We start from the raw sequence: 22,904 nt of genomic DNA on the forward strand, positions 1-22,904 counted from the left end.
GCAATGACATTATGAGGAAAGAATCAGAAAAGTACAAAAGCCCATATTAGGAAAATGGAAACTGTCTCCTCACCATCAAATTCTCCCTGGAGAGCTCCCCAAGACAGTCCCTAGTCTGAAACATCCCAGATAAAGAGACTCTTTCTTCCTGACAATCCTGACAATCCTTCCTTCTTTGAGGGCTCCCTCAGAGGCCTGGGCAAGGTTGGGCCCACAGAGGGCCAGTCACCAGCTGGTGGGTGATGGGACCTGTCTGTTCCTCCCACTGCCCCCATCCCCTCCGGCCCTTGGACTCCCTAGAGTGCCGCCCATGGTATATGTGTCCTTAGCACACAGCTGGGAGTCTGCTGGGCAGGCACTTGGTACGTGCTTGCTGAATGGCAGACATTCTTCCCAGGTATCACACAGAGGGCTAGGGTGGCCTTGGGGTCCTCTCAGCACCACCAGCACACAGGAGATGAGCAGAAAGATGTAAGCAGTCCATTCACCACATCTCATGGCGAGCCCTGGCAGGAGACCAAAGACCCACGTGAGGAAGGCAGGGAGATCAGGGTGGGGGCTGCCTTGCCCCTGGCCGGGGTCAAGACGCCAGAATAGAAATGAGACATCGTAGATCATCTACCTCCACAGCTAATCACAAAAACTCATTTTAGCCAATAGTTTTTGCCTCTTACTGTTGCAACTTTTTTTTTTTTTAAGATTTTTATTCATTTGAAAGAGAGAGAGAGAGAAAGAGTGGGGGCGTGGGGAGAATCTCAAGCAGACTTCCCACTGAGCACCGAGCCCAACACAGGGCTCCATCTCACGACCCCGAGATCAGGACCTGAGCCGAAACCAAGAGTCAGATGCTTAACCAACTGAGCCACCCAGGTGCCCCTGCAACTTTTGATCAGAACTGAGAAAGGTGGGCAAGCTTGAAAATAGTGTTCCTGCTTCCTGGCATTCTCCGGGGAACTGGCCAAGTTATAATGAGATATTCAGTGCCAGAGAGCAGAGATGAGAATCAACAGAAGGCTTCTGGATAATCTGTATTATGGTTAATACAATGTCATAGAATAGCCAAGAAATACTATTACCAACACATGTAAAACTCAATGCAAAGAAGAAAAATTCACAAAATACCATTACTTCAAAAGCCCACTGGCTTTTGTGTCTCTCTCTACTCTTTAAGGACTTCTGGGCCTGACTACCAGGGTGACTGGCCAGGGAGCAGCATGACCCCTCGGCACACATGCAGGCTGTGGTCTACATCCCACCACCAGAGATCCCAGTTCTGGCATCAGCCAACCCTGTGAGCACATGTGCACACACAGGCAAAGCAAGATAAAAGAGAGCCCCATAAATCCAGTAAGACATCAGCAGTTGTCCTGAACAAAGGTTGTTTAGAATGCGAGTTTACAAGGATAATTGCCACCACATTACACAGAGCGCAATAACTTTGTTGTTAGCACAACCATTTGTCAGACGTGTCACACGGAAAGTGGAACAGCTGTAACTGTAAGTGACAGATTGATGAAAAATGGCTGATTTCCAAAGCACCTGGTCCCCTGAGTCTGTATCGTAATCTTGTTCTTAAATTAAAACAACAACAACAACAAGCATACAAAACTTTCCACTGAAGGAACTGTCGGCTTGTTAAAATGGACGGAGAGAAATCTTCAAGGTGTCTGTGAGTCAGGGCCTGAGGCTAGCCGTCTGTATTCTCAGACCAAACGATCGCAGGTGGGTTCCATGGGAAGAGCCTGGCTTTTAATTCAGAGGAGCCTGGATCCAAACAAAGCCTGTCTCTCCCACTTAGCAGCCCCACGTTCTTAGGAAGGAAGTTACCTTTTCTGAGTCCATTTCCTTACAAGGTGGAGATAATAATCTCTAAGTACAGAGTGGTTATGAGCAGCAGAAATCATGTATGGAGTGCTCATCACAGCACCTGGCACATAAAGAGTGTTCGGGAAATGGGCTTACAGTTAAGTAGGCTTGCCTACTGAAACATCGCACTTGGTTGCATAATGCAGAGGTGACTGTCTGTGTACTATTACACTTTTTTAAAAAAGAAGTGGAAATATCAAAAAACTCTGAGAAGACAGAGAAAGAAAAGAGGTGATAATAATCGTTCAATGTTTTCCTTGGAGACTATACCCAGGAAATCATGCTCTCCATACAAGAATGATTTTGGAGGGGCGCCTGGGTGGCTCAGTCGTTAAGCGTCTGCCTTCGGCTCAGGTCATGATCCCAGGGTCCTGGGATCGAGCCCCGCATCGGGCTCCTTGCTCTGTAGGGAGCCTGCTTCTCCCGCTCCCACTCCCCCTGCTTGTGGTCCCTCTCTCGCTGTGTCTCTCTACGTCAAATAAATAAATAAATAAAATCTTAAAAAAAAAAAAAAGAATGATTTTGGAAAAACAAACTGCTCATCTTTTTTTTTTTAAGATTTTATTTATTTATTTGAGAGAAAGAGAGAGACAGAGAGAAAGTGTGCAGGTGTGCATGAGTTGGGGAGGGGCAGAGGGCGAGGGGCAAGCAGACCCCACTGAACACAGAGCCTGACATGGGGCTCAATCCCACGACCCTGCAATCATGACTTGAGCCTAAATCAAGAGTCAGATGCTCAGCCGACTGAGCCACTCAGGCGCCCCTGCTTATCTTTACTATATGCCACCAGAACCATTCTCTTTCTTCTTTTCTTCCAGGTAAAAAGTTGCAACAAAGTCTCCTCATATCTGAAAGCCTTTGGAGAGCCCATGACATGGGGCCCATTTCCTAACTGACCACTCTTAGTAAATGTCCTGCAATGCATATCATGAGGTATTTCGATGGACAAAACGTCTCCTCTCCCCACCTTAGAGGCAGAAATTGGGCCCAGAACACGGCACATCTGGTTGCTTACCTGGTGCCCCAAGTTTCACAAAAATGCTGCAAGCACGACCTAGAAAACTAGTGCAGTTAAGACTGAAACTGTCCTAGAAGAGCAAAGGTCTTAAATCCTTTTACATGACATGGGAAAGCACCTCAAGTTCTAATTAAGCTAAAGCAATTAGCCACCCATAGATACTTAACACTGCTTCCCATGGTCAGGGAATCATCTCTATTAAGACCCATTTGAAAGTAAGAAGCAAACCCAAAAGCTCCATCAGCACACCTTTCCCACAACTCAATTAGACCTAGACACATTGAGTGAATACTCAGGTGAGCTCTGTGCCTTGCAGAGACGGCTGCTATGGAAGAACCGCATCAGACATGATGAGCTGGTTGCAGACAAGGAGGAGGCAAGCAGCCAATGTGACAACTGGGGGTCATAAAGCCCCTTCACAGAGAGGGATGCTGGATCCCTGGTGGGTTGAACAAAGCAAGACAAACTGACGCCTCACGTTTCCTGGTCTTGGAACTCCCTGGTTAGTTTAACAAACTGATATGTCAACTCCACTCTGAAGGAGCACAAGGAGCAAAACAGTCTCTGCCTGCTGTAACCAGAGCCCAGCTTCATTGTGTGTGACCAGACTCCTGTCCATACTGATGCTTCATGGGAGGACTGTCCTCGCCCACGTCGCCATTTGTTATTGAAGTGCCAACAGGGTGCACTTAGTGGTTCACAATGAGTCCACGCCATTCGAATGCATATGCTTTCCCCAGCCCAGTGAGGTCTACTTCTCCCTACGACTCCCTTCAATGAAGAGAGTTCATTAATGGTTTCCAGCCCAGACCCGGCATTAGCAAGAGCTACGCAATGGTCAATGGGTAAGAGACAGATTGAAGCACCTTCCTCAAGAACTAAGGTTGTTTTTGTTTTTCAGTCCAGTCAAGTTAATCCAATAACCCATCACTTCTCAACTGAACAGGAGCCTTTTATTCCGTGTGGGTTTTTTTGGGGGGGGGTTTGTTTTGTTTTTTGGATTTGGAAATTTTTTGGATTTGGGACATCAAAAATGTATGAAAAATAGAAAATGCAATAAAAATATTCCTAGGAGCCACATTAAAAAATTTAAAAAGAAATATGAAATTAATCATAATAAAATATTTTATTTAACCCACTATATAAAAATATCATCATTTCATCATGTAACCAATATAAAAGATAATTAATGAGATATCTCACATTTTTTTCATACATTCTTTTTCTGGTACCATATGGGACTGCGCAGATCTAGAGCTATGTTCAAACTAACACGGAAAGACTTTCACAGTTCACTATTCTATGAGCAAGCAGGTTACCAAGTTGTAAATATAGCATGATCTCATTATAACTTTATAAAAATCTGTATCTATGTGTTCAGATATGGATAGAAAGTAATCTATAAGGGAGAGGCCAAAGGTAATAATAGTTATCTCTGATAGGCACAATTATGGTTGGTGCTCTTTTGTATCTTCTAAATTTCTTTGCAGTAAACACTTTGCAGTAAATGCTTAAATTATCAAGAAAACTGTAAAGCTCATCTTTAAAAAAAAAAAAAGCCTTTCTTAGTTTCAGTTATTACACTGATCCTGATCCTGCCAGCATTGTAGTCACTGCCCTATTTCCAGCCAATGGAAGGGATGTCCAAACAGTATGCTTCCTGCCCATCCCCCACCCAGCCGCAGCAACTGTCATACTTACAGCCAATCATCATGATGGCCACCGCAAAGATTTTCTCAATGTCTGTGGATGGGGCAATGTTGCCAAAGCCCACGCTGGTAAGGCTGGTCATAGTGAAATACAACGAGGAGATGTAGACAGAATTCTTGCTGGGGCCACCTTCCCACTTGCCTGAGCCAGACCCGTTAAACTGGTAAGGGGTGCCAATGTCCATCGCCAGTTGGTAGAGCCAGCTGTTGTTGCGGATGGTCTTGGTGTCTTCATCAAAGATCTCGTAGTCCCCAATGCTGTACCAAATGCAGGCCATCCAGTGAGCAGCTAGCCCAAACACACACACCAGCAAGACAAGCACGGCCGCTCCGTATTCAATGTAGTGATCCAGCTTACGGGCCACTCGCCCCAGACGAAGCAGCCGAACAACTTTCAGTGAGCTAAACAAGCTGCTGATGCCCTGGGAAAAGAGGAGCAGAACATTAGGGCCAAGAACCAAAGATACTACTACTCCTTGCCTCTTCCCCACCTGGGCTGTTTCCTTCAGCATAGTGTATTCCCACAAGATGCAACAGTATGCAACCCTCTAAAAAATGTTTTAAAATAAGTCACGATATGGAGAAATGCTCAGACACAGTCATGCACGATATAATTAGAATTTTATTCCAAGATATATGAAAGGGAGATTTTGATTTGCTTTTTTCTACTTCCATTAAAAAGCAGATAACAAAACAAAACAAACAAGACAAAATTATAATTTTATTCTAATTTATTCTAATTATTATGATAAGTATACAAAGATATATGAGCATTTTTCATATCTTTACTATTTTAAAACAACTTTAAGGGTTATGTAATATTTCATACTAAGTAATATGAAATATTTTAAGAATTGTATATTTATTTCATATTGTATAATATTTCATTCTAATTATACTGTACATAAGTTTACAAGTATTTATGTGTTCAAAAAATGGCTAGGAAACACATGGAGAGAAATGTAAAATATTGATAGTGGTTACCAAAGCATTATCGAGTTACAGAATTACAGGAAATCTTTTTGTTATATTTATATATTTTTTGTTACACTTGAATATATTTACTTAATTTCTATAACTGAAATTATTACTTTAACAGTTAGAAAAATATATATATATTTAAAAGCAAACAGTTTTTTAAAAAAAGATAAAAATGAACTAAAGAAACGGCTGAGAAAATAAAAAACTAAGAATCTGTTTTCTCAGGAAACAAATTCTTTCAAGTTACATCACTCCCGTCAGGCCAGGGATTATATAATCAGACACCATATATTTAAACACAATCAATCAAGGAATCTCGGAGCTAGAAGGAAACTTCTGATTTCGGCTGGTCAAGCCTCCTGCCATTCTGCAGACCCAGCCAAGGCAGGTCTCTTCTCCAAATAGTGATTCTCTAAGGGAATAGTGGTAGTGAAAAGAACATCAGAGTAGAAATCTGAAAAACAGGGTTTGAGATACAAATAAACCACCAACTTGCTATGTGAATTTGAACAATTCTATTGCCTCTCTCATCTAGACAATGAGGGAAGTGGACTAGAGGAAATGCTAAAATCACAGAAGCCACTGCATTTAGAACCGCAAAATTCCTATTCCAAAGTCATTCCAAGGTGTAGGGAAGGGAGATTTCCATTAGCTTTTCCTACATTGATTAACAAACAAATAAACAAGCACACAAAATAGAGACATTTATTGGCACCATAACTTTGGTCTCCCTTACACAGCAATAATCCAACAGCAGGATGATGCCCTTCACCAACTAGAATGAATGACTTTACACCATTCTAAACACTGGTCAGTTTCCAGGTCACTGCTAGTCTCTCTTGTCCCCTGTTCCCTTAATAACAACCCCCAAGGGTCAGTTTATGTTACAGACAGAAGGAAAATGTGTAAACGCTTTCTGATAAGCCTGTGTCAGAGACTCACCAAGGCTGCTTCCTCTTCCTGGACAGCCAGCTAAACTACGTCTCCCAGCCCCTTCCCATCTGGGTGGGTCTCTGAGACTGGTTCTCAGCAATGGATATGAGGCAAAATGTGTGTCATTTCCAAGCCAAGGCAGTTAAAAGTAAGTGTGCTTTCTCTTCCCCTTGGCATGCCTTCCAGATGAGGCTAGTGAGACCCTGAGGACAAGTATTAAAGATGGTGGACATAGAGCATGGAAGAAGCCTGCGTCCCTGAAAGACTACATGGATGGAATACCCTGTCCCCACCAATCAGTGTGAATCATATTATGATGTGGATGAACAATGAAACCTCTGAAATAAGCCACTGAAACTTCAGGGGATATTTGGTACAGTAGCTATTATTAGCTTTCCCGGACATGTGAACGCACAGACCGTATGTAGCATAGCCTGTCAATAAAGACCACAGATCAGGCTGCCACACAAATTATTTTTGTTAAGGTGAGGGTGGGGGAGGTGGGATTTATTGCACCTTTTAAAAAATAAAACAAATAAGCAACTATTTTGTAGCCATAAAACTTAGAAAAGAAATAATCACTTCTTGTCCAACATACACCAGCAAATAAATAATAGTGGATTCTTCTAGGCCAACAGACCACATCCCCAGGGTCAACTCTGACAAAGTTTATCTTTGGCATGTCCAGTACTCCTTTCCTGGGTCCCCTTTTCCCTCCATGTGCTTTTCTTAACTGCCATGCAGGAAAGGCTAAGAAAACTCCCATATTAAGGTGCAAAAGACTGATGAGGGTAAATGGATATCCTCTCTCCAGAGGGCATCTGCCTTTCAACAGAGAAACCAACCTCCAATAGTGGAATTAAAAGTACCCACAGCCTGGGTGAAGCAGATATTTTAGGAGGCAAAGGAGCCTTTCTGATGACTCAGAAATCAAACACATGTAAGCAGCCACCTACTCTCCACCTGCTCATAAGGAGGTTCCTGAGATCATCTTTCAAAGCAGTTCTACTCTGAAGCAGAACTTATTACCCAGGGCAAAACTGCCTTGTCATTTTTCCTCACTCATATTTAATTCAAAGCAACATTTAAGGAGAACCTACTACATACTCCTTGTGCTAATGCCACAGGGAAGAGATTAAAATGATGCTGTCTTTGTCTTCCTGTTCACTGTTTCTTGTTCACAAGCTTCTCCTTGAACTCCCGCTTTAACCACTACATCTCGAAGATCCCATTCTGGCTGTCATTCATGGACATGAACAACAGGGTCTCCATGACCTTTCTTATCTCCCTCTGTTCCACCTGTACTTCATCCCTCCTCCCTTCTCCATCCCCTCCCAATGGCCACTCAACACATGCAACCACTACCCAAAGGCCTGCTATCCTCTAGCCATACACTCCAGACGTTTTGGGCATCTCGCACAGTGGATGCACACTTGCATCTCTGTGCTTGCTCAGATGACCCTCAGCCCAGAAGGCCCAGCCTCCCCCTCTGTACCAGCTAATACACTGTTATCCTTCAGGTCTGCCACTACCTCTACCCTAAAGCCTTCCATGACTACCCTGGAGTCACAACCAATCACTCACCCCTCAATGTGTCCATGGTATTCTGTATCCATTACCAAGTGAACACATTGCTTTGTACTATAGTTTTCCCAACTACAGTAGGAGCTACATCTTCCTGAAGACAGAAGCCATTTGCTATTCATTTTAGAAGCCTCCTGTATTGGGTTGAATAGTGTCCCCTCCAAATTCATGTCTTTTCCAGAACCTCGGAATGTGACCTTATTTGGAAATGGGGTTGTTGTGGGTATAGTCAGTTAAGAAGAGGTCATACTTAACCCAGTATGATTGATGTCCTTATAGAAAGAGAAGAGCGAGACACACAGAGAGAAAACCAGGTGTCCTCTACCAATGCAGAGATTGAAGTGATGTGTCTTCAAGCCAAGGAACGCCAAGGATTACCAGCAAGAGCAGAAGCTAAGAGAAGGGCAGGAACAGATTCTCTCCTAGAGCCTTCAGAGAAAACATGGCCCTACTGACACTTTGACTTCAGATTTCTAGCTTCCAGAACTGTGAGAGAATAAATTTCTACTGTATTAAGCCACCCAGTTTGTGGTAATTCGTCACAGCAGCCCTGGGAAACTAATATACCTACAGAGGATCTAAATCCAGCACCTTCTCAGAAAGGGTCTGAAACATTTTCTAAACAGAATTGAGAGTTTGGATTATTAGAGAATTCTTTCTCATTTTCAGAAGGGCTCTGGAACAACATAAAATAAGCACTTCCTCACTGTGTTCTTCATCTGTGTACACTAATACTCTATTACACGGTTTCATATAAGTTCTCTCCTATTGCACTAACAGCTGGAATTCTAGCTATGTAAAATCATTTCAAGCTATTAATTTGCATTTTTTTCTTATTTGCCTGAAGTTCAGTAGATGAGATAAATAAACAGAATACTCCAAGCCTTTTTTTTTTTTATTTTAGTATGCTAAAAACATGACAGCCACCATATGGTAGAGAATCACATTTCCCCAGGGACTTCTTGTATCAGAAAACCTGTCTCACATTCCAAATTGTTCCAGAAACTTCTTTATCACAACCTTAAAATTATGAAGAACCAAGACTTTCGAGATGAATCAACATGGATGAAGGGATGGTGCGGTGCTGGTGAGCCTCATCACTGAAGCCAACAAATAGGTTGCAAGGAAGCCCTTCTAGATTCTCAGTAACCTCAGCTGCAGCGATACTGATGCCATTCAAATTTTAATGGACATTCAAATTCATGTGTTTGTGAACTATCAAACTTTACCTATTCGCCCAGACTACATAAATTATTTCATTAACTTGGACTATACCTTACTTTCTCAATTAGCTCAATTCACCAACTTTTGGTTCATATTTTTTTTTCTGTCATATGCATGGAGAGAACACTGTCACAAACTAAGGACAATGTACTACTGAAAAAACCATTCAGTCTTTCAGGTCCTTGACTAGTTCAACCTCACATGATTACTCTTTGCCTGCATCCTCTTGCAGCAAAAGGCCTCCTTCGCATGCTTCCCTGTGAGTCTTTTGGAACCTATCTTCATGCGTAAAGAAATTCCCAGGCTCAACGTCCTCCTGGACTGTTCCCACCATCTTCTTGCTTTAGTTCTCCCCGAGCACTCTGCTTTTCCCCATGCTTCTCCTGTACATCCTGGAGTTAGGAGCGGGGAGTTTTCAATCTCCACACTTTCATTTTCCAAACAAGAGCTGGTTGGTACTCCAAGGGAAAAAAAATCCCTTCCTTTAAGATTCATGCCATCCAGCAAAAACACCTCCTCATTACGGCCATCTGATCATTGACAGCTAACATCTGTTGAATGCTTACAAATATGCCAGAATTTAACTAATCCTTCACTAATTATCCCACTTATCAACTTCTTCCTTTCATCCTTTAAAATCTTTGCACCTGGATTTCCAGCCCAGTTCCTGCTATCAGTATGGGAGTGTTCAACATCCATGGGGAAAACTCATTCAACACTCCTGCTTCTCTATTCCCAGTGACCTTCACCCCCTCTCCATATCCTGAGTCTGGTCATCACTGGAAACCACTCCCTATCTGACACCAGCATTTGACACAATGATTACATGCTGCCGTTTCTCTGTTCTCTCCTTTATTCCCATCCAACCCAATCCACTCTTTGGCTTCTTTTTGATATCTTTTCATTTCCAACCATTGACTCTTCAGATTTCACTTCCTTTCCCATCAAACTAGACCCTGTAACATCACTTCCAGCACTCTCTCCTTACCAACCAACAACCTTTCTCCTTGCCCTCTTGCCAAACTCAGCATTGCATGGGATCCAACAGCAGGTACCCGAGCTATCATTTCCATTCTCAGTTGGGTTCCTGGATGCTTCTCACCCATTCCTTTTCTCTTCCTTGAACAAACCTTTCTCCCCTTCACATCAATAAATATTCTAAGTCTTCACTACTCTTTTCAAGATCCCACCTGACCTGTGCCATTCTCATTCTCAGCCAACATTATCTCCCAACTCACAGAGAAAGTAGAGGTCATTAGTATCAACTCTCCCTCTCTACATCCCACCTCCACAAATACAAGTATGTGCATTTGCACCATCCTTCCACACTGCACCAAAATCCATTCCTCTACCCACTCACGGACATCACTCCATCAACTATCCCCTCCCCTCTCTTCTCTGTCTTTGTCTTCAAACCTCCCTCTCAGGGACTAGTTTCTCTTAGACTATAATCACACTGCTATTTCAAGATCTATGCAACTTTCCAGATATATCAACTCTCCTCCTCTTCCTAATATTCCTTCCTGAAACCATAATCAATACACAATGGCTCAATTTCCTCATTTCCCACTCATTTCTCAACCCACTGCATTCAGATGTCTATTGCCATCGCTTCCCAGAATCTACTATCTTGAAGGTCACCAATTGCCTTCTTATTGCTATACCTTCAGCATTTGACACCTGCTATGGACATTTAACATTCTTTAAGGCCACACAGCATCTAAATTGTCTTTCTGCATGTGAGGAATCACTACCCTACAAAGTAGAATTTGTTTCCCACCCCAGAAGCTGAAGATAACCACAAATCTTTCTCCAACCCTCAGTGCAGCTGGTGTGAGCACATGATCTACAATCTGCCACCAGTGACACCCACCCCGTCACTGAATAGTGACGGACCCTTTTTGCCAGAGCCTGGCAGCATCACCTAGTTCCCAGAGGTAGCAGGTAGTTGTTCCAGAACTGGTGGCCAGGCTCCCCTGGTGGTGATATCAGCCCTGCATACTGCAAGTCCACATCCAGTAGCAGCCGTGACTTATTCACAGGACCAGTTCCGCAATATGATTTTGCCAGATAGCCTCCAAATATTTTCCTGGTCTTTCTAAACATTCTCTGAGTACCTAACATCCTTTTCACAAACTTTTTCTTCCTTTTACTTGCCAGACTTGAACCCTAACTACTCAAAATTGTGAATCAGATGTTACACACAGAAACCAAATCCTCCGTGTGTGCCTGTGGTGGTTAATTTTATGTCTCAGCGTGACTGGAACACAGGGTATCCACACATTTGGTTAAACATTATTCTGGGTGTGTCCATGAGGATGTTTCTGGATTGAGATTAACATTTGAATCTATACACTGAATAAAACAGACTGCCCTCCCTAGTGTGGGTGGGCCTCCTCCAAGCCACTAGAGGCCTGAATAAAACAAAAAGTTGGGTAAGGGAAAATTCATACTCTCTGCCTAACTGTTTTCGAGCTGGGACCTCAGTCTTCTCCTGCACTCAGACTAGAACTTACACTACCACCTCTCCTGGGTCTCTAGCTTGCAGGTGGCAGATAATGGGACTTCTCAGCGTTCATGATCCTTGACAGTGTTAATGGAAGAAAGGTCAAGAATGGCAAGCTTAAGACTCAACACAGAGTCATCTCTCTGTGATTCCTCTCCCTGACACCCACAGACAAAGTTCAGCATGCCCTCTAGATTCCCACGACTGGTCCTTGATTCATTCTTTCAACAAACACTTATTGAGCACTTTAAAATGGGGCACACATGATTTCCAGCATTGATGACAGATCAGCGGCAAACCAGACCAAAAACCTCACCCTTCTGGAACTTTCTTTTAATTGGAAAGACAGACAATAAATAGAATAAATAAGTAAAATAATTGGTATGGGACAAAAAGATGAAAAGTTAAGCAGGAAAATAAATATAAAAAGTAACAGGAAGAGGCGGTGATGTTCAGCATTAAACAGGGTTATGAAAGAAAACTTCCCTGAGATCTTGGCATTTAAGTAAAGGCCCAGTGGAGATGAGAATGTGGACCCAAGAGTATCTAAAGGGAAGCATGTTCCAGACAGAGCAATCAGCAAGTACAAATGTCCTGAGGCAGGAATGTCACAATGTCTTTATATTAGGCTGACACAGCCCCCTGAGGTCACGAAGCACACCTTTAGTAAGACTAATAATTAGCATCTGATGAGTACTTACTAAGTGTCAGGCACAGTAAGGACTTTACAAGGATTACCTCACTTAATCCTCATAACCTTGGGAGGTAAATATATTATACACCCAATCTACAGATAAAGAAGCTGGTGTTTTCATTTGTCCAGTATCACAGAGGTAGAAAGCGGTGGACCTAGAATTCGAACCCTGATCAACTGACTCCCAAGTGTATGCCCTTAATTCCTTGCTCTAATTTCCCACCATTAAAGTTCTAGCTCCTCTCAGTTGCTCAATATATGTTTATTGAGTGGAAACCTACACTGACACTCACAAGGAGAATTTGTGATTGTCGCAAACCTAGTGGCCTGGCATGAGGATATACTACTTTATTAACAGAGCTTGGTTTGTTTGTTGTCTTTAAAACAGAGATGACTTCGGGCGCCTGGGTGGCTCAGATGGTTAAGCGTCTGCCTTTGGCTCGGGTCATGATCCTGGGGTCCTGGGATCAAGCCCCACGTTGGGCTCCTGGCTCAGAGGGAAGCCTGCTTCTCCTTCTCCCTCTTGCCTCTCCCCCTGCTCATGCTCTCTCTCTCTCTCTCTCTCTCTGTATCTCTGTGTCTCAAATGAATAAATAAAATCTTAAAAAATAATAAAACAGAAATGACTTCAAGAATAAATGTTCCATGATGATCCCACCACTCTGAGAACTGCAGATCCATTTCAACTACCTAATGCAATAAAAATTGGCTTTCCAGATCTTACTGGAAGTCACTAATTGAAGCTTAAACACAATTTGCCTCCCTTCCATTGTTTCCACGTTTTACTTTCGGCTTGTTGAATTCAATTCCACGATCATTTCCTGAAAGCCTAGTGCAGGAAGACACAGCCAAGAGCTACCAGGGGTACAAAAATAAACATGCAACGCCCTGCCCTCACAATGCCTACCATCAGGCCACAGAGAAAACACAGCCCACAGCGACAGCAGTGAGCAGCAAACACAAGTCAGCTGCGGCCATCAAGGCTGAATTCTGAGGCCAGTTCCTGTACATAAAGGGAATTGTTTTCTACTTCATTTAACAGGTCTGTTGACCATATTCAGGAGGAGGATGTAGTTACTGAGTTTAAGAGGAGCTTCCTAACCAGGAATGGGACAGCCTGCAACCCTGCATTTGTTTAATCTGATAAGGTGTCCAAAGGACATATCTGCAGACTCCATAAAAAATCACTAAAGGAAGTTTAGAAACATCGCTTAAAACCATCCACTTTCCTTCTATTGACAATTCAAACCTTGAAATAAACTGTATTCAGTTGCAATATTAAACCATCGGGCTCTTTTACTTTCTAGAGGCACCAAAAATTGAAAACTTTCACTGGCCAAATAAAATCCTAGGTCTACAGAATAGAGAATCTGGTTTTGTCAAACCGCATCTTTGTCTTTCACAGAATCCTCATCTCAGGTTCTTTTCTTCCAGGGAAGTGAAATGAACCCAAATAGCCTAGATTGTACTTTCTCTCATACTAAAAGAAACAATAAATACATGTGCTTACAGCTGTGACATTTCTGCAGAATTAGCCATGCCCTTAATTTGCTTTAAACTAATCTGATTTAAATTCTCAGAGATGACAGCATGTCAGGGTCCGGTGTAGGTGAAAATCCCAGTGACTTTCGTGAGGGCTGTGTGTGTAGGAGTTTCAGCACTGGGCCTGAGGAGGGCTTTGGTCCATGTATCACTGCTTGGCCAGAGCTCCTGATCTGGAACAGTGTGGACATTATGAAAGCATCACCTCACCGTGTAGCATGTGAGTAGCATGTGAGCACGCAGCTGGGACCCCCCTGACCACATGTGATAACACTGTCTATTTAATGGTGAGGGAGGTGGAGATCTGTCCCTATGCAGTCTAATTTGGCTTTAAAAAACACACTCCCTCCCTCCTCAGATATAATCCACTTTCAGCCTCAGCATCACCCAAAATTAAGCTTCCAGTCAGAAGGTGAAGTCCCCAGATGCTGTACAGGAGCCCCTGAATGCATCGCCTCCAGACAAGCACCAGGAATCGGTGGTATGGCCTTGAGGCCTCCACCGGGGTGTTGAGGAGGGAAGGCTCGAGCAGCTGGTTTGATGTGTGAAAAGTTCCCCAGAATCTGGGGAGCCCAGAATAGCCCAGCCTCCTGGGTTGTCTCTGTGAGAGCTGGGGCGGGTGCAAAGTATCCCAGTGCTCAGGGACTAGCTCACGGCACTGGGCAAACAAATACCGGGGGAGCAGAGCAGTCTCAGGACAAGAGCAAGGACACACCACGGGGCACACTTCTGGCGGACCACCAGGGCCATCAAAGCAGGGTCCCTGGAGCAGGCCGTGGGGGTGGGCTTAGCCCCAGGACATGATGTGTGACTGACACACGGGGTAATGGGAAAGGGACAGGAAGAAACAAGACTCTCAGGTAGACTGAGTGGCCATAATTTAAAGGACCCGTAGGTTAAAGGTAATAAGAACCCCCTCCATCTAGAAACGTCAGTGTTTTGCCCCTAGTATTATTCATTGTTTTAACTCTGCCTCATCTTCACAAATAGATTTAAAGCCCTCGAGGGCTCTTGTTTCTCGCAGGCTCAGCAGTGAATAGTGATGGGACCGCTAACCATTCTAGACTCTTTCATTCCGTGAAGCAACTGACATACACAGAATTCTACTCTCCTGCCATCTGGCCCTCTGAGGGTAAGTCTCTGTAGGAATGTTCTAAGGAAAAGTTATGGCTCCTTTAAGAGGCTTCTGGTAAATAGAGAGTTCTAAACTTTATGGAAGCAGGCAGAAGTAAGAATAGTCACCATTTTTTGTGGTTAAAATAATCGGTAGCTACAACTGTTGAGACTAAGAGAAGCCATAGAGAAAAGAAATTATCTTGTCGTTAGAAAAAAAAAGGTCACTGTGAGAAGTCCAATGCACAACCAAAGCCACACGTGGGACTCAGGCATAGAACCAGGCCCTTGCCTCTGGCACGCTTCTTACCACCTCCATGACCCTACCCAGTCACCCAACCTCTCTGAGCTTCACTTCTTCACCTGTCAAGTGGAGAAAATGCACCTACACAGGGTTAATGTTCACAAAAGTATGTTATTCAGGGGATGGTCACCTCACTCTCCTTCGGCTATAGAAGTCCAGCCAAAAAAAGAGCAAGAGAGGGAGAGAGAGTCACAAAGGGGAGAAACTATTTGCCCTCAGTAAAAAAAAAAAAAAAAAAAAAAAAAAAAAAAGATCTGAAATGTCAGAAAGAAGTTACCTGAGGATGAATTAAGAGGGAAAATAATGACCCCTCCCTGAAAAGTCAAGAACAACCAGTCAAGGGCATTTGGCCAAAATCACCATGTTAAGGGGAAGGAAGGCAGGCGGGGGGCCTTGTGCCTCTGGACATACAGAGCCCCACCGCACTTAATAAGGACAGGAGAGGCCCAGGATACCTGCAAAACTAACAGGACACAATCTGTAAATCTAGGTGTTTGTATTTCTAAACTCACTTTAAAAGATCTAGCACTTCTCTGACTACCATGATCAGAAATTATTAAAATTACAAACATGCCACTTACAAGTTTATTTTAATGGAAAAGTTGGATGCAGGCCCCGACCTGTCAGCCCCATCCTGCTAAGTAACAGCAAACAATCACAGCCATAATTTATTAAGCACTTGCAACAGGGCAAGGAATCCTAACTCTTAGTCTTATATGCGTCAAATCACTTAATTCTCATAACTATTCTAGAGGATAATATAATTCTCCCCGTTTTATCAGAATGTTTGGACTTTTTATGAACTAACTGATGGACAAAAAGCCATGAAGGATGATGTGTGTTGATTGCAATCAGATTTTTAAAAACAGGTTATACGCAATTAATGAATCATTGACCACTACATCAAAAACTTATGATGGGTCTGCCTGGGTGGCTCAGTCGGTTAAGCGTCTGCCTGAAGCTCAGGTCATGATCCCAGAGTCCTGGGATCGAGTCCCACATCACGCTCCTTGCTCAGCAAGGAGCCTGCTTCTCCCTCTGCCTGCCTCTGTCTCTCTCTCTCTCCCTGACAAATAAATAAAATCTTTAAAAAAAAAGTGTTATTATTTATATTTTTAAAAAACTTATGATGAACTATATGCTGGCTAACTGAACATAATAAAAAAATAAAATTGCTTACGGCCAACGGGAAAATAATAAATAAATAAATAAATACAAGCAATGAAATCAGACTCTTCCATGGCTGTTCCAAAGACAGAAACCAGCCTACTATTCTCCTCCAATCACTCAGGAAGTCCTCCGCCAAAGCCAAGTTGACCATAGTAGGAGAGACTGATGATTCCCGCCTTCTCTTCAAGCAGTGAGTAGGCTGGGTGTATATACAGCAAGCAGCAGAATGAAAAAGTAAAAAACAAAAGCAGTGCTAGGATAAAGAGATGATGCTCCTTCCATTGCCTAAAGATTAATGCCATGAGAAAGCTGAGACTTGGACCCTGCTGCATTTGGACAGACTAAGGATTCTAGACAAGGTGGCAGGATGGCATGCTAGGACTACCCAGGGCAGCACCTCGTGTACTTTCACTGGGGACCCCATCGATGTGGGTTTCCCACACATAACAGGTCCAGTCACAGCAAACTGGCTTCAGTTCTTTACGTGCTGTTGATTATTTAAATCACTTCACCTATGTGAAACAAAATGGGCACTAAGAGACTCCCAAGACTCTCAGTCCCACCCCAGAAGAGGCCTCTGAGAACCAGAGGGGGAAAGAGGCTGACCCAAAGGCCAGGGGCCAAGCTGGGGCCGCTCCAAAAGGCTCTTGACTCCACCTGACTCACAGAATTATAATGAGGCTACAGCAAAATAATTCATGGGGACATCTTTTGGAGAGTTAAAATCAAAAGCTTGACAAATGAGTGCTGTTGGAGGTGGTGGTATTATGGACAAAAGATTTTTAAAGTCATGATGCATTTACAGACAATAATTTAAACCCCTTCCTGGTGGTACCAGGACATAATACCATCTTTGTACAGAACAGAGCCCTCAGCTGCAAAGCCCTCCAGGCAAGCAGACAGAGCTGCAGTTCCCCAGACCACAAAGCAGATGGCCAAAGAAGGCTGCCAAGGGGTGGGACTGTGGAATGGCCCAGATGTCAATGAAGGGCTGAGGACATGAGCCTCGGCTCGGGAGTCCTGGCATCACAGAACTCTGGGTCAGGAGGTGACCCCAGGGATCATGGAGCTGCTGCTGTCTTCAGGGTTCATCCCTGTTGTAACAGGTGTCAGAATTTCATTCCTTTTTATGGATGAATAATATTCCATTGTGCGTAATTCCCCACTTTTTTCCAGTGTAACTGAGACATAATTGACATTCAGCGCTGTATAAGTTCAGGGTGCACAGCATGCTGATTTGACTTACTTTGGTATCATGACCACAATAAGTTTAGTTAATATCCATCATTTCACATAGATTAAAAAAATTTTTTTTCCTTGTGATACAAACTCTTAGGATTTACTCCCTTAGCAACTTTCCTATAGATCATACAGCAGTGTTATAGCTATAATCATGTGTTGTACATTAGATCCCTAGCAATTATTATAACTGGAAATTTGTACCTTTTGACCATTCCCCTCCTATTCCCCCTCCCCACCTCTGGCAACCACAAATCTAATCTCTCCTTCCGTGAGTTTGGGTTTTTACACCTTTTTTAAAACTTCCACATGTAAGTGATATCATACAATACTTATTTTTCTCTGTCTGATTTACTTCATTTATCATAATGCCCTCAAGGTCCATCTATGTTGTGATAAGTGACAAGATGCCCTGTTCTTTTTATGGCTGAATTTTATGGCTGAATTCTGAATTTTCATTGTATATATATATATATATATATCACAATTTCTTTATCCATTTGTCTATCTATGGACACTGAGGTTGTTTCCATGTCTTGGCTGTCATAAATAATGCTGCTATGATCATGGGTACAGGTATCTTTTCTTTTTTTTTTTAAGATTTTATTTTTATTTATTTGACAGAGAGAGAGACAGCAAGAGAAGGAACACAAGCAGGGGGAGTGGGAGAGGGAGAAGAAGGCTTCCTGCGGAGCAGGGAGCCCGATGCGGGGCTCGATCCCAGGACCCTGGGACCATGACCTGAGCTGAAATCAAGAGTTGGACGCTTAACCGACTGAGCCACCCAGGCGCCCCGAGGTTTCAGTTACTTAATAACCTTTTTGTTTTTAATACTTGCAAAGCATTTGGCACATCCCAGGCACTGCATGTTATACCATGAGCTCATTTAATTCTCATAACTCCTATAAGGTAGGAACCACGATTATCCCCGTTTTACAGGGAGAAACTGAGGCACAGAGGGGTTAAGTAACTTGGTAACAAAATTACCAAGTGAGCTAAGTTGTCCTAGCTGGATTCAAACCAGCCCATCTGGCTTAGGGTCAGGGCAGGGACAAGAAGAGCAACAGTTATACCAAATGGGCCTTCCAGTGACTTCTGCTCAGAATGAAAGCAGAAGTCCTCACCGTGGTCATGAGGCCCATATGTTCTGCACTGCTCTCTCTCCTACTTCAGGACATCTCCAACCTCTTTTCCTACCATTGCCCACTCCCTCCCTCCCCCTAAGTCATACAGAACTTTTGTTGTTCCTCAGGCATGTCAGGTAGGCTCCCACCTCAGAGCCTCTGCACTTGCTTTCCCTTTGCACAGGACTCCTGTACCCCAACATCCCCAATACCCCTCATTCACTGAGGGGCCATTTCCCAAATGCTACCTTCTCACACAACGCCTTCTCTGACCCACCTGCGAAATCACAACGCCCAGCCCAACATACCCACCCTCTCCGCCTTCCCTATTTCATTTTTCTCCAGAGCATTTATCAGATTTAACATATGGGAGTCTTAACCTTTTGTTTGTTGACTGTCCCATGGCCCAGAATACAAACACCAAGGAGAGGGGCACTGCTGTATCCTCAGCACCTAGAACACTGTAGCAGACCCTCTCTAATGACTGGTTGAATGAATGAATACATAGTGTCCACCCAGCACTTAGTTTACAAAGCTCTTCCACGAATATGATCCCGCTTGGTTTTCATGAAATAACGGAGAATGTCTTCGTGCAATCGTACCATGAAGGCCAGGCTTTTCTATGTCCCACTGGTCTGGGAGCACGTTCCTAGTGGCCTGAGGTGTGGCGTGTACTTTCCAGGGGGTGGGGGAATTAGGGAACACCAGGCCAGAAAATAGCCAGAGGATACCCAGTCCGGTCCGGGAAGCCTGGAAGCACCCCAGCCTGCCTCGAGGAGGGCAAGATGCCCTGGCCCTCCCTAGCAAAAGCCTGGAGGCAACACCATGTCTCCGAATCAGAAATCCTTCTCCATTGCTTCACTCTGTGACCAAAACTAGGGCACTGTTTTGTGAGGCAGAGAAACGCTGAGACCTCCTGGTTTTAGAAACTCCTGTATTACTCATCCAGCTTGAGATGCAGAAATACGTCGTGCTGCCTTCTCTGCGGCATTAGCAACAGCCCAAAGACAGATCTCACGATAAACAGGGAAGCAGCATGTCCCCAAATTTGTGTCTTATACTCCGGCTCAACTATGCCCATTCACCTGCCCCAAACTTCCACTTACAGTAAATAAAAACCAGCTCAAGCAATAGCTCTTCAATGAAGCCTGGTCTGAATCTGCCTCTTCCTCCACCCCACCCCACCCCACCCACCCCCACTCTAGAATTAATCTCTTCTCACTGAATGCCCATTGCATTTTGTACCATTATGATTACAGTCATCATGTCCTACCTTTGACAAAGTTTTTGCTGTCAAAAACTTGATCTTTTACTATGTATAGAACCCCTTTCTAAGCAAAAGAACATGGTTCTTTCTCCTTGATATGTCCCTGGCATCCAGTGCAGTCCTAGCACATAGCAGGCACGTAGTAATTGATTCCAGAATGAACGAACAAATGATCAGCTATTGACAGGAACATGACAAGCTTTGGCCAATACCCCACCCTTATCCTCAGACTTAGATTTCTATAAGAGCCCCCTCTCCGGGACTCTCTGATTGAATGTGACCTACATGTTTCTATCATCTTACACTTTTTTCGTCAAATTACTCTCCTACACAATAACCCATTTGTTGGTATTGTAAACTGACTGCCTCTTTGAGAATATAATACCCTCAAATCATATCAAGAATCTTCAAAGATTCATATCCTTTGTCCAGTAATCCTTTTACTGGACCTTAAGAGTTTGGAAAAAAATCTAAAAGAGGGGTTCCTGGCTGGCTCAGTCGGTAGGACATGTGATTCTCGATCTCAGGGTGTGAGTTCAAGCCCCATGTTAGGTGTGGAAATTGCTTAAAAGTAAAATCTTAAAAAAAAAAATCTAGGGGTGCCTGGGTGGCTCAGATGGTTAAGCATCTGCTTTCTGCTCAGGTCACGATCCCAGGATCCTAGTTTCAAGTCCCATATCAGGCTCCCTGCTCAGCGGGGAGTCTGCTTCTCCCGCTCCTTCTGCCCCTCCCCCTGCTTGTGCTCTCTCGCTCGCGTTCTCTCTCAAATAAATAAATAAATAAATAAATAAATAAATAAATAAATAAAATCCTTAAAAAATATCTAAAAGACAAAACACCCATTCCAGGAACCTGGATGTCATCTTTGATTTGGTTTTCTTCTTGCTGATCCCCCTACATACAGGCAACCATGGAGTTCTATTCATTTTGCCTCCAGTGGTTTCTGGAACCAGTACACTTTTTTCCATCCACACTGACACATTCGTCTCCCACCTGGATTGCTGCACCAGCTGCCCCAACTGGCCCTCTGCCTTTGGCTTACCCCACCTAATTTATCCTCTGTGCTGCGACCCGATCATTCCCTCAAAAGGCAGTTCTGATCGCAATCCTCTCCCACGCAGACTCATCAATGCCCTCCCCAGCGGGGAACACAAGGCTCTCGTGATAGGTCCCCCATCTGCTCCTCCTTCCTTCTCTCTCCCCACCTTCTCCTACACCTACACTCCAGCCACAGTGAACATGAATTCCTTAGATGTGCTAGGTGCGTCTCATGGCCTGTCCTTCACACAGGCTGGTCCCCAGGCCTAAAATAACATCTCCTCCCGCTGTCCTCCCCTCCCCCCTTTCTACCTGGCCAACTCCCTACCTGTCCTTCATTTTAAGACTCTTCCCTGAGCTCCCAGCCAGGCAGCCCGCTCCCAAGCACCCACAGGCGGCCCTGTGTGACTTCCTGGCGATCCCACCCACCCCCTCTCTGTCCCACGTGAGACCTAGTTTCTTGAAGGCAGGGACTCCATCAATTTCAACCAAATGCCCAGGACCTATAAGCCCTGTGTCTGGCACTAACAGACACCCCCAAAATAACTGCTAAGTAACTTTGGAAATAAGTTCAGCCTCTGAGAAGGCAGTTTTTATCCTCTCTCCTTACAGCTCGGTGCCTGCCTCATCCACACCATGGGTGCTCTCCGTTGAAAAGCAGATGTTAAGACAAATCTAAATTCTTCCCCCTTGTACATAAAAGACAAAACAAGTCATAGACATGATGTTCACTAAGACATTACTGATAAAAAGGAAGAACTGGGGACCGTGTATGTATCTGACAATAGAAGAATTATTAGTTAAAAATAATTCACATTAACTTGGGGAATAATTATATAATTATCAGTAAGCAATATTGTAAAGTGAAATGAATAAGGGATTTGGAGTCAGAAATCCTGGCTTTACTTGCTTGCTATCTGTGGGACCTTCATCACTTAATCACTATGACAGTTCCATGAAATGGGAGCACTCCCTCTTCTCACATGGGTTGCTATGATAATAAAACAAGACAATGGATATAAGGCATTTTTTGACATTTTAAAGCATTACACAAATTCAAATTATAATTATGACGCCTAATTACAGGAAAATATTTAGGATACAAAGCAGGAAAACCTATATACAAAAATGTGTACAAGTGTGCAAATTATGTGTACACTTAGATAAAGATTGAAAGGAAATAGGCAGAAATGACATTTCTGGGTTATTAGGTTATTAGGTTATTAGGGGTCAGCGAACATTTTCTGTAAAAGGCCACATAGTAAATACTTTAGGTGTTGTGGGCCACACAGCCTCTGTCAGTTCTGCCCATTGCAGCCCAAAGCAGCCACAGGCAATATGTAAATGAGTGAGTGTGCCTGTGTTCTAATAAACTTTATTTGTAGACATTGAAGTTTGAATTTCATGTCTTTTCCATATGTCACAAAATTATTTTTCTCTCTTGAATGTTTTCAACCATTTAAAAAGGTAAAAACCACTATTAGCCCCTGGGCCATACAGAAACAGATGTTGGGCCATACAAAAACAGATGGTGGGCTGCATCTGACCTGCAGGCCACAGTTTGCAATGTGTGTGGTAAACTATTTTCTTTA

The 22,904-nt window shown here is 43.5% G+C and overlaps 1 protein-coding gene across 2 annotated transcripts in view; it reads right to left on the minus strand.

The window, feature by feature from the left end:
* Positions 1-22,904, minus strand: part of KCNH1 (potassium voltage-gated channel subfamily H member 1) — a 355,728-nt gene that overhangs the window by 216,510 nt on the left and 116,314 nt on the right. For both annotated transcript variants that reach the window (XM_028125823.1, XM_028125822.1), the window contains exon 7: positions 4,586-5,015. In XM_028125823.1, the coding sequence (XP_027981624.1) occupies positions 4,586-5,015 (430 nt within the window). The remainder of the gene's footprint in view (positions 1-4,585; positions 5,016-22,904) is intronic.

Source organism: Eumetopias jubatus, unplaced genomic scaffold (assembly GCF_037043125.1).
Source record: "Eumetopias jubatus isolate StellerSeaLion01/CBP00866 unplaced genomic scaffold, mEumJub1_p1.0 scaffold_12, whole genome shotgun sequence".
Classification (NCBI taxonomy): Eukaryota; Metazoa; Chordata; class Mammalia; order Carnivora; family Otariidae; genus Eumetopias; species Eumetopias jubatus.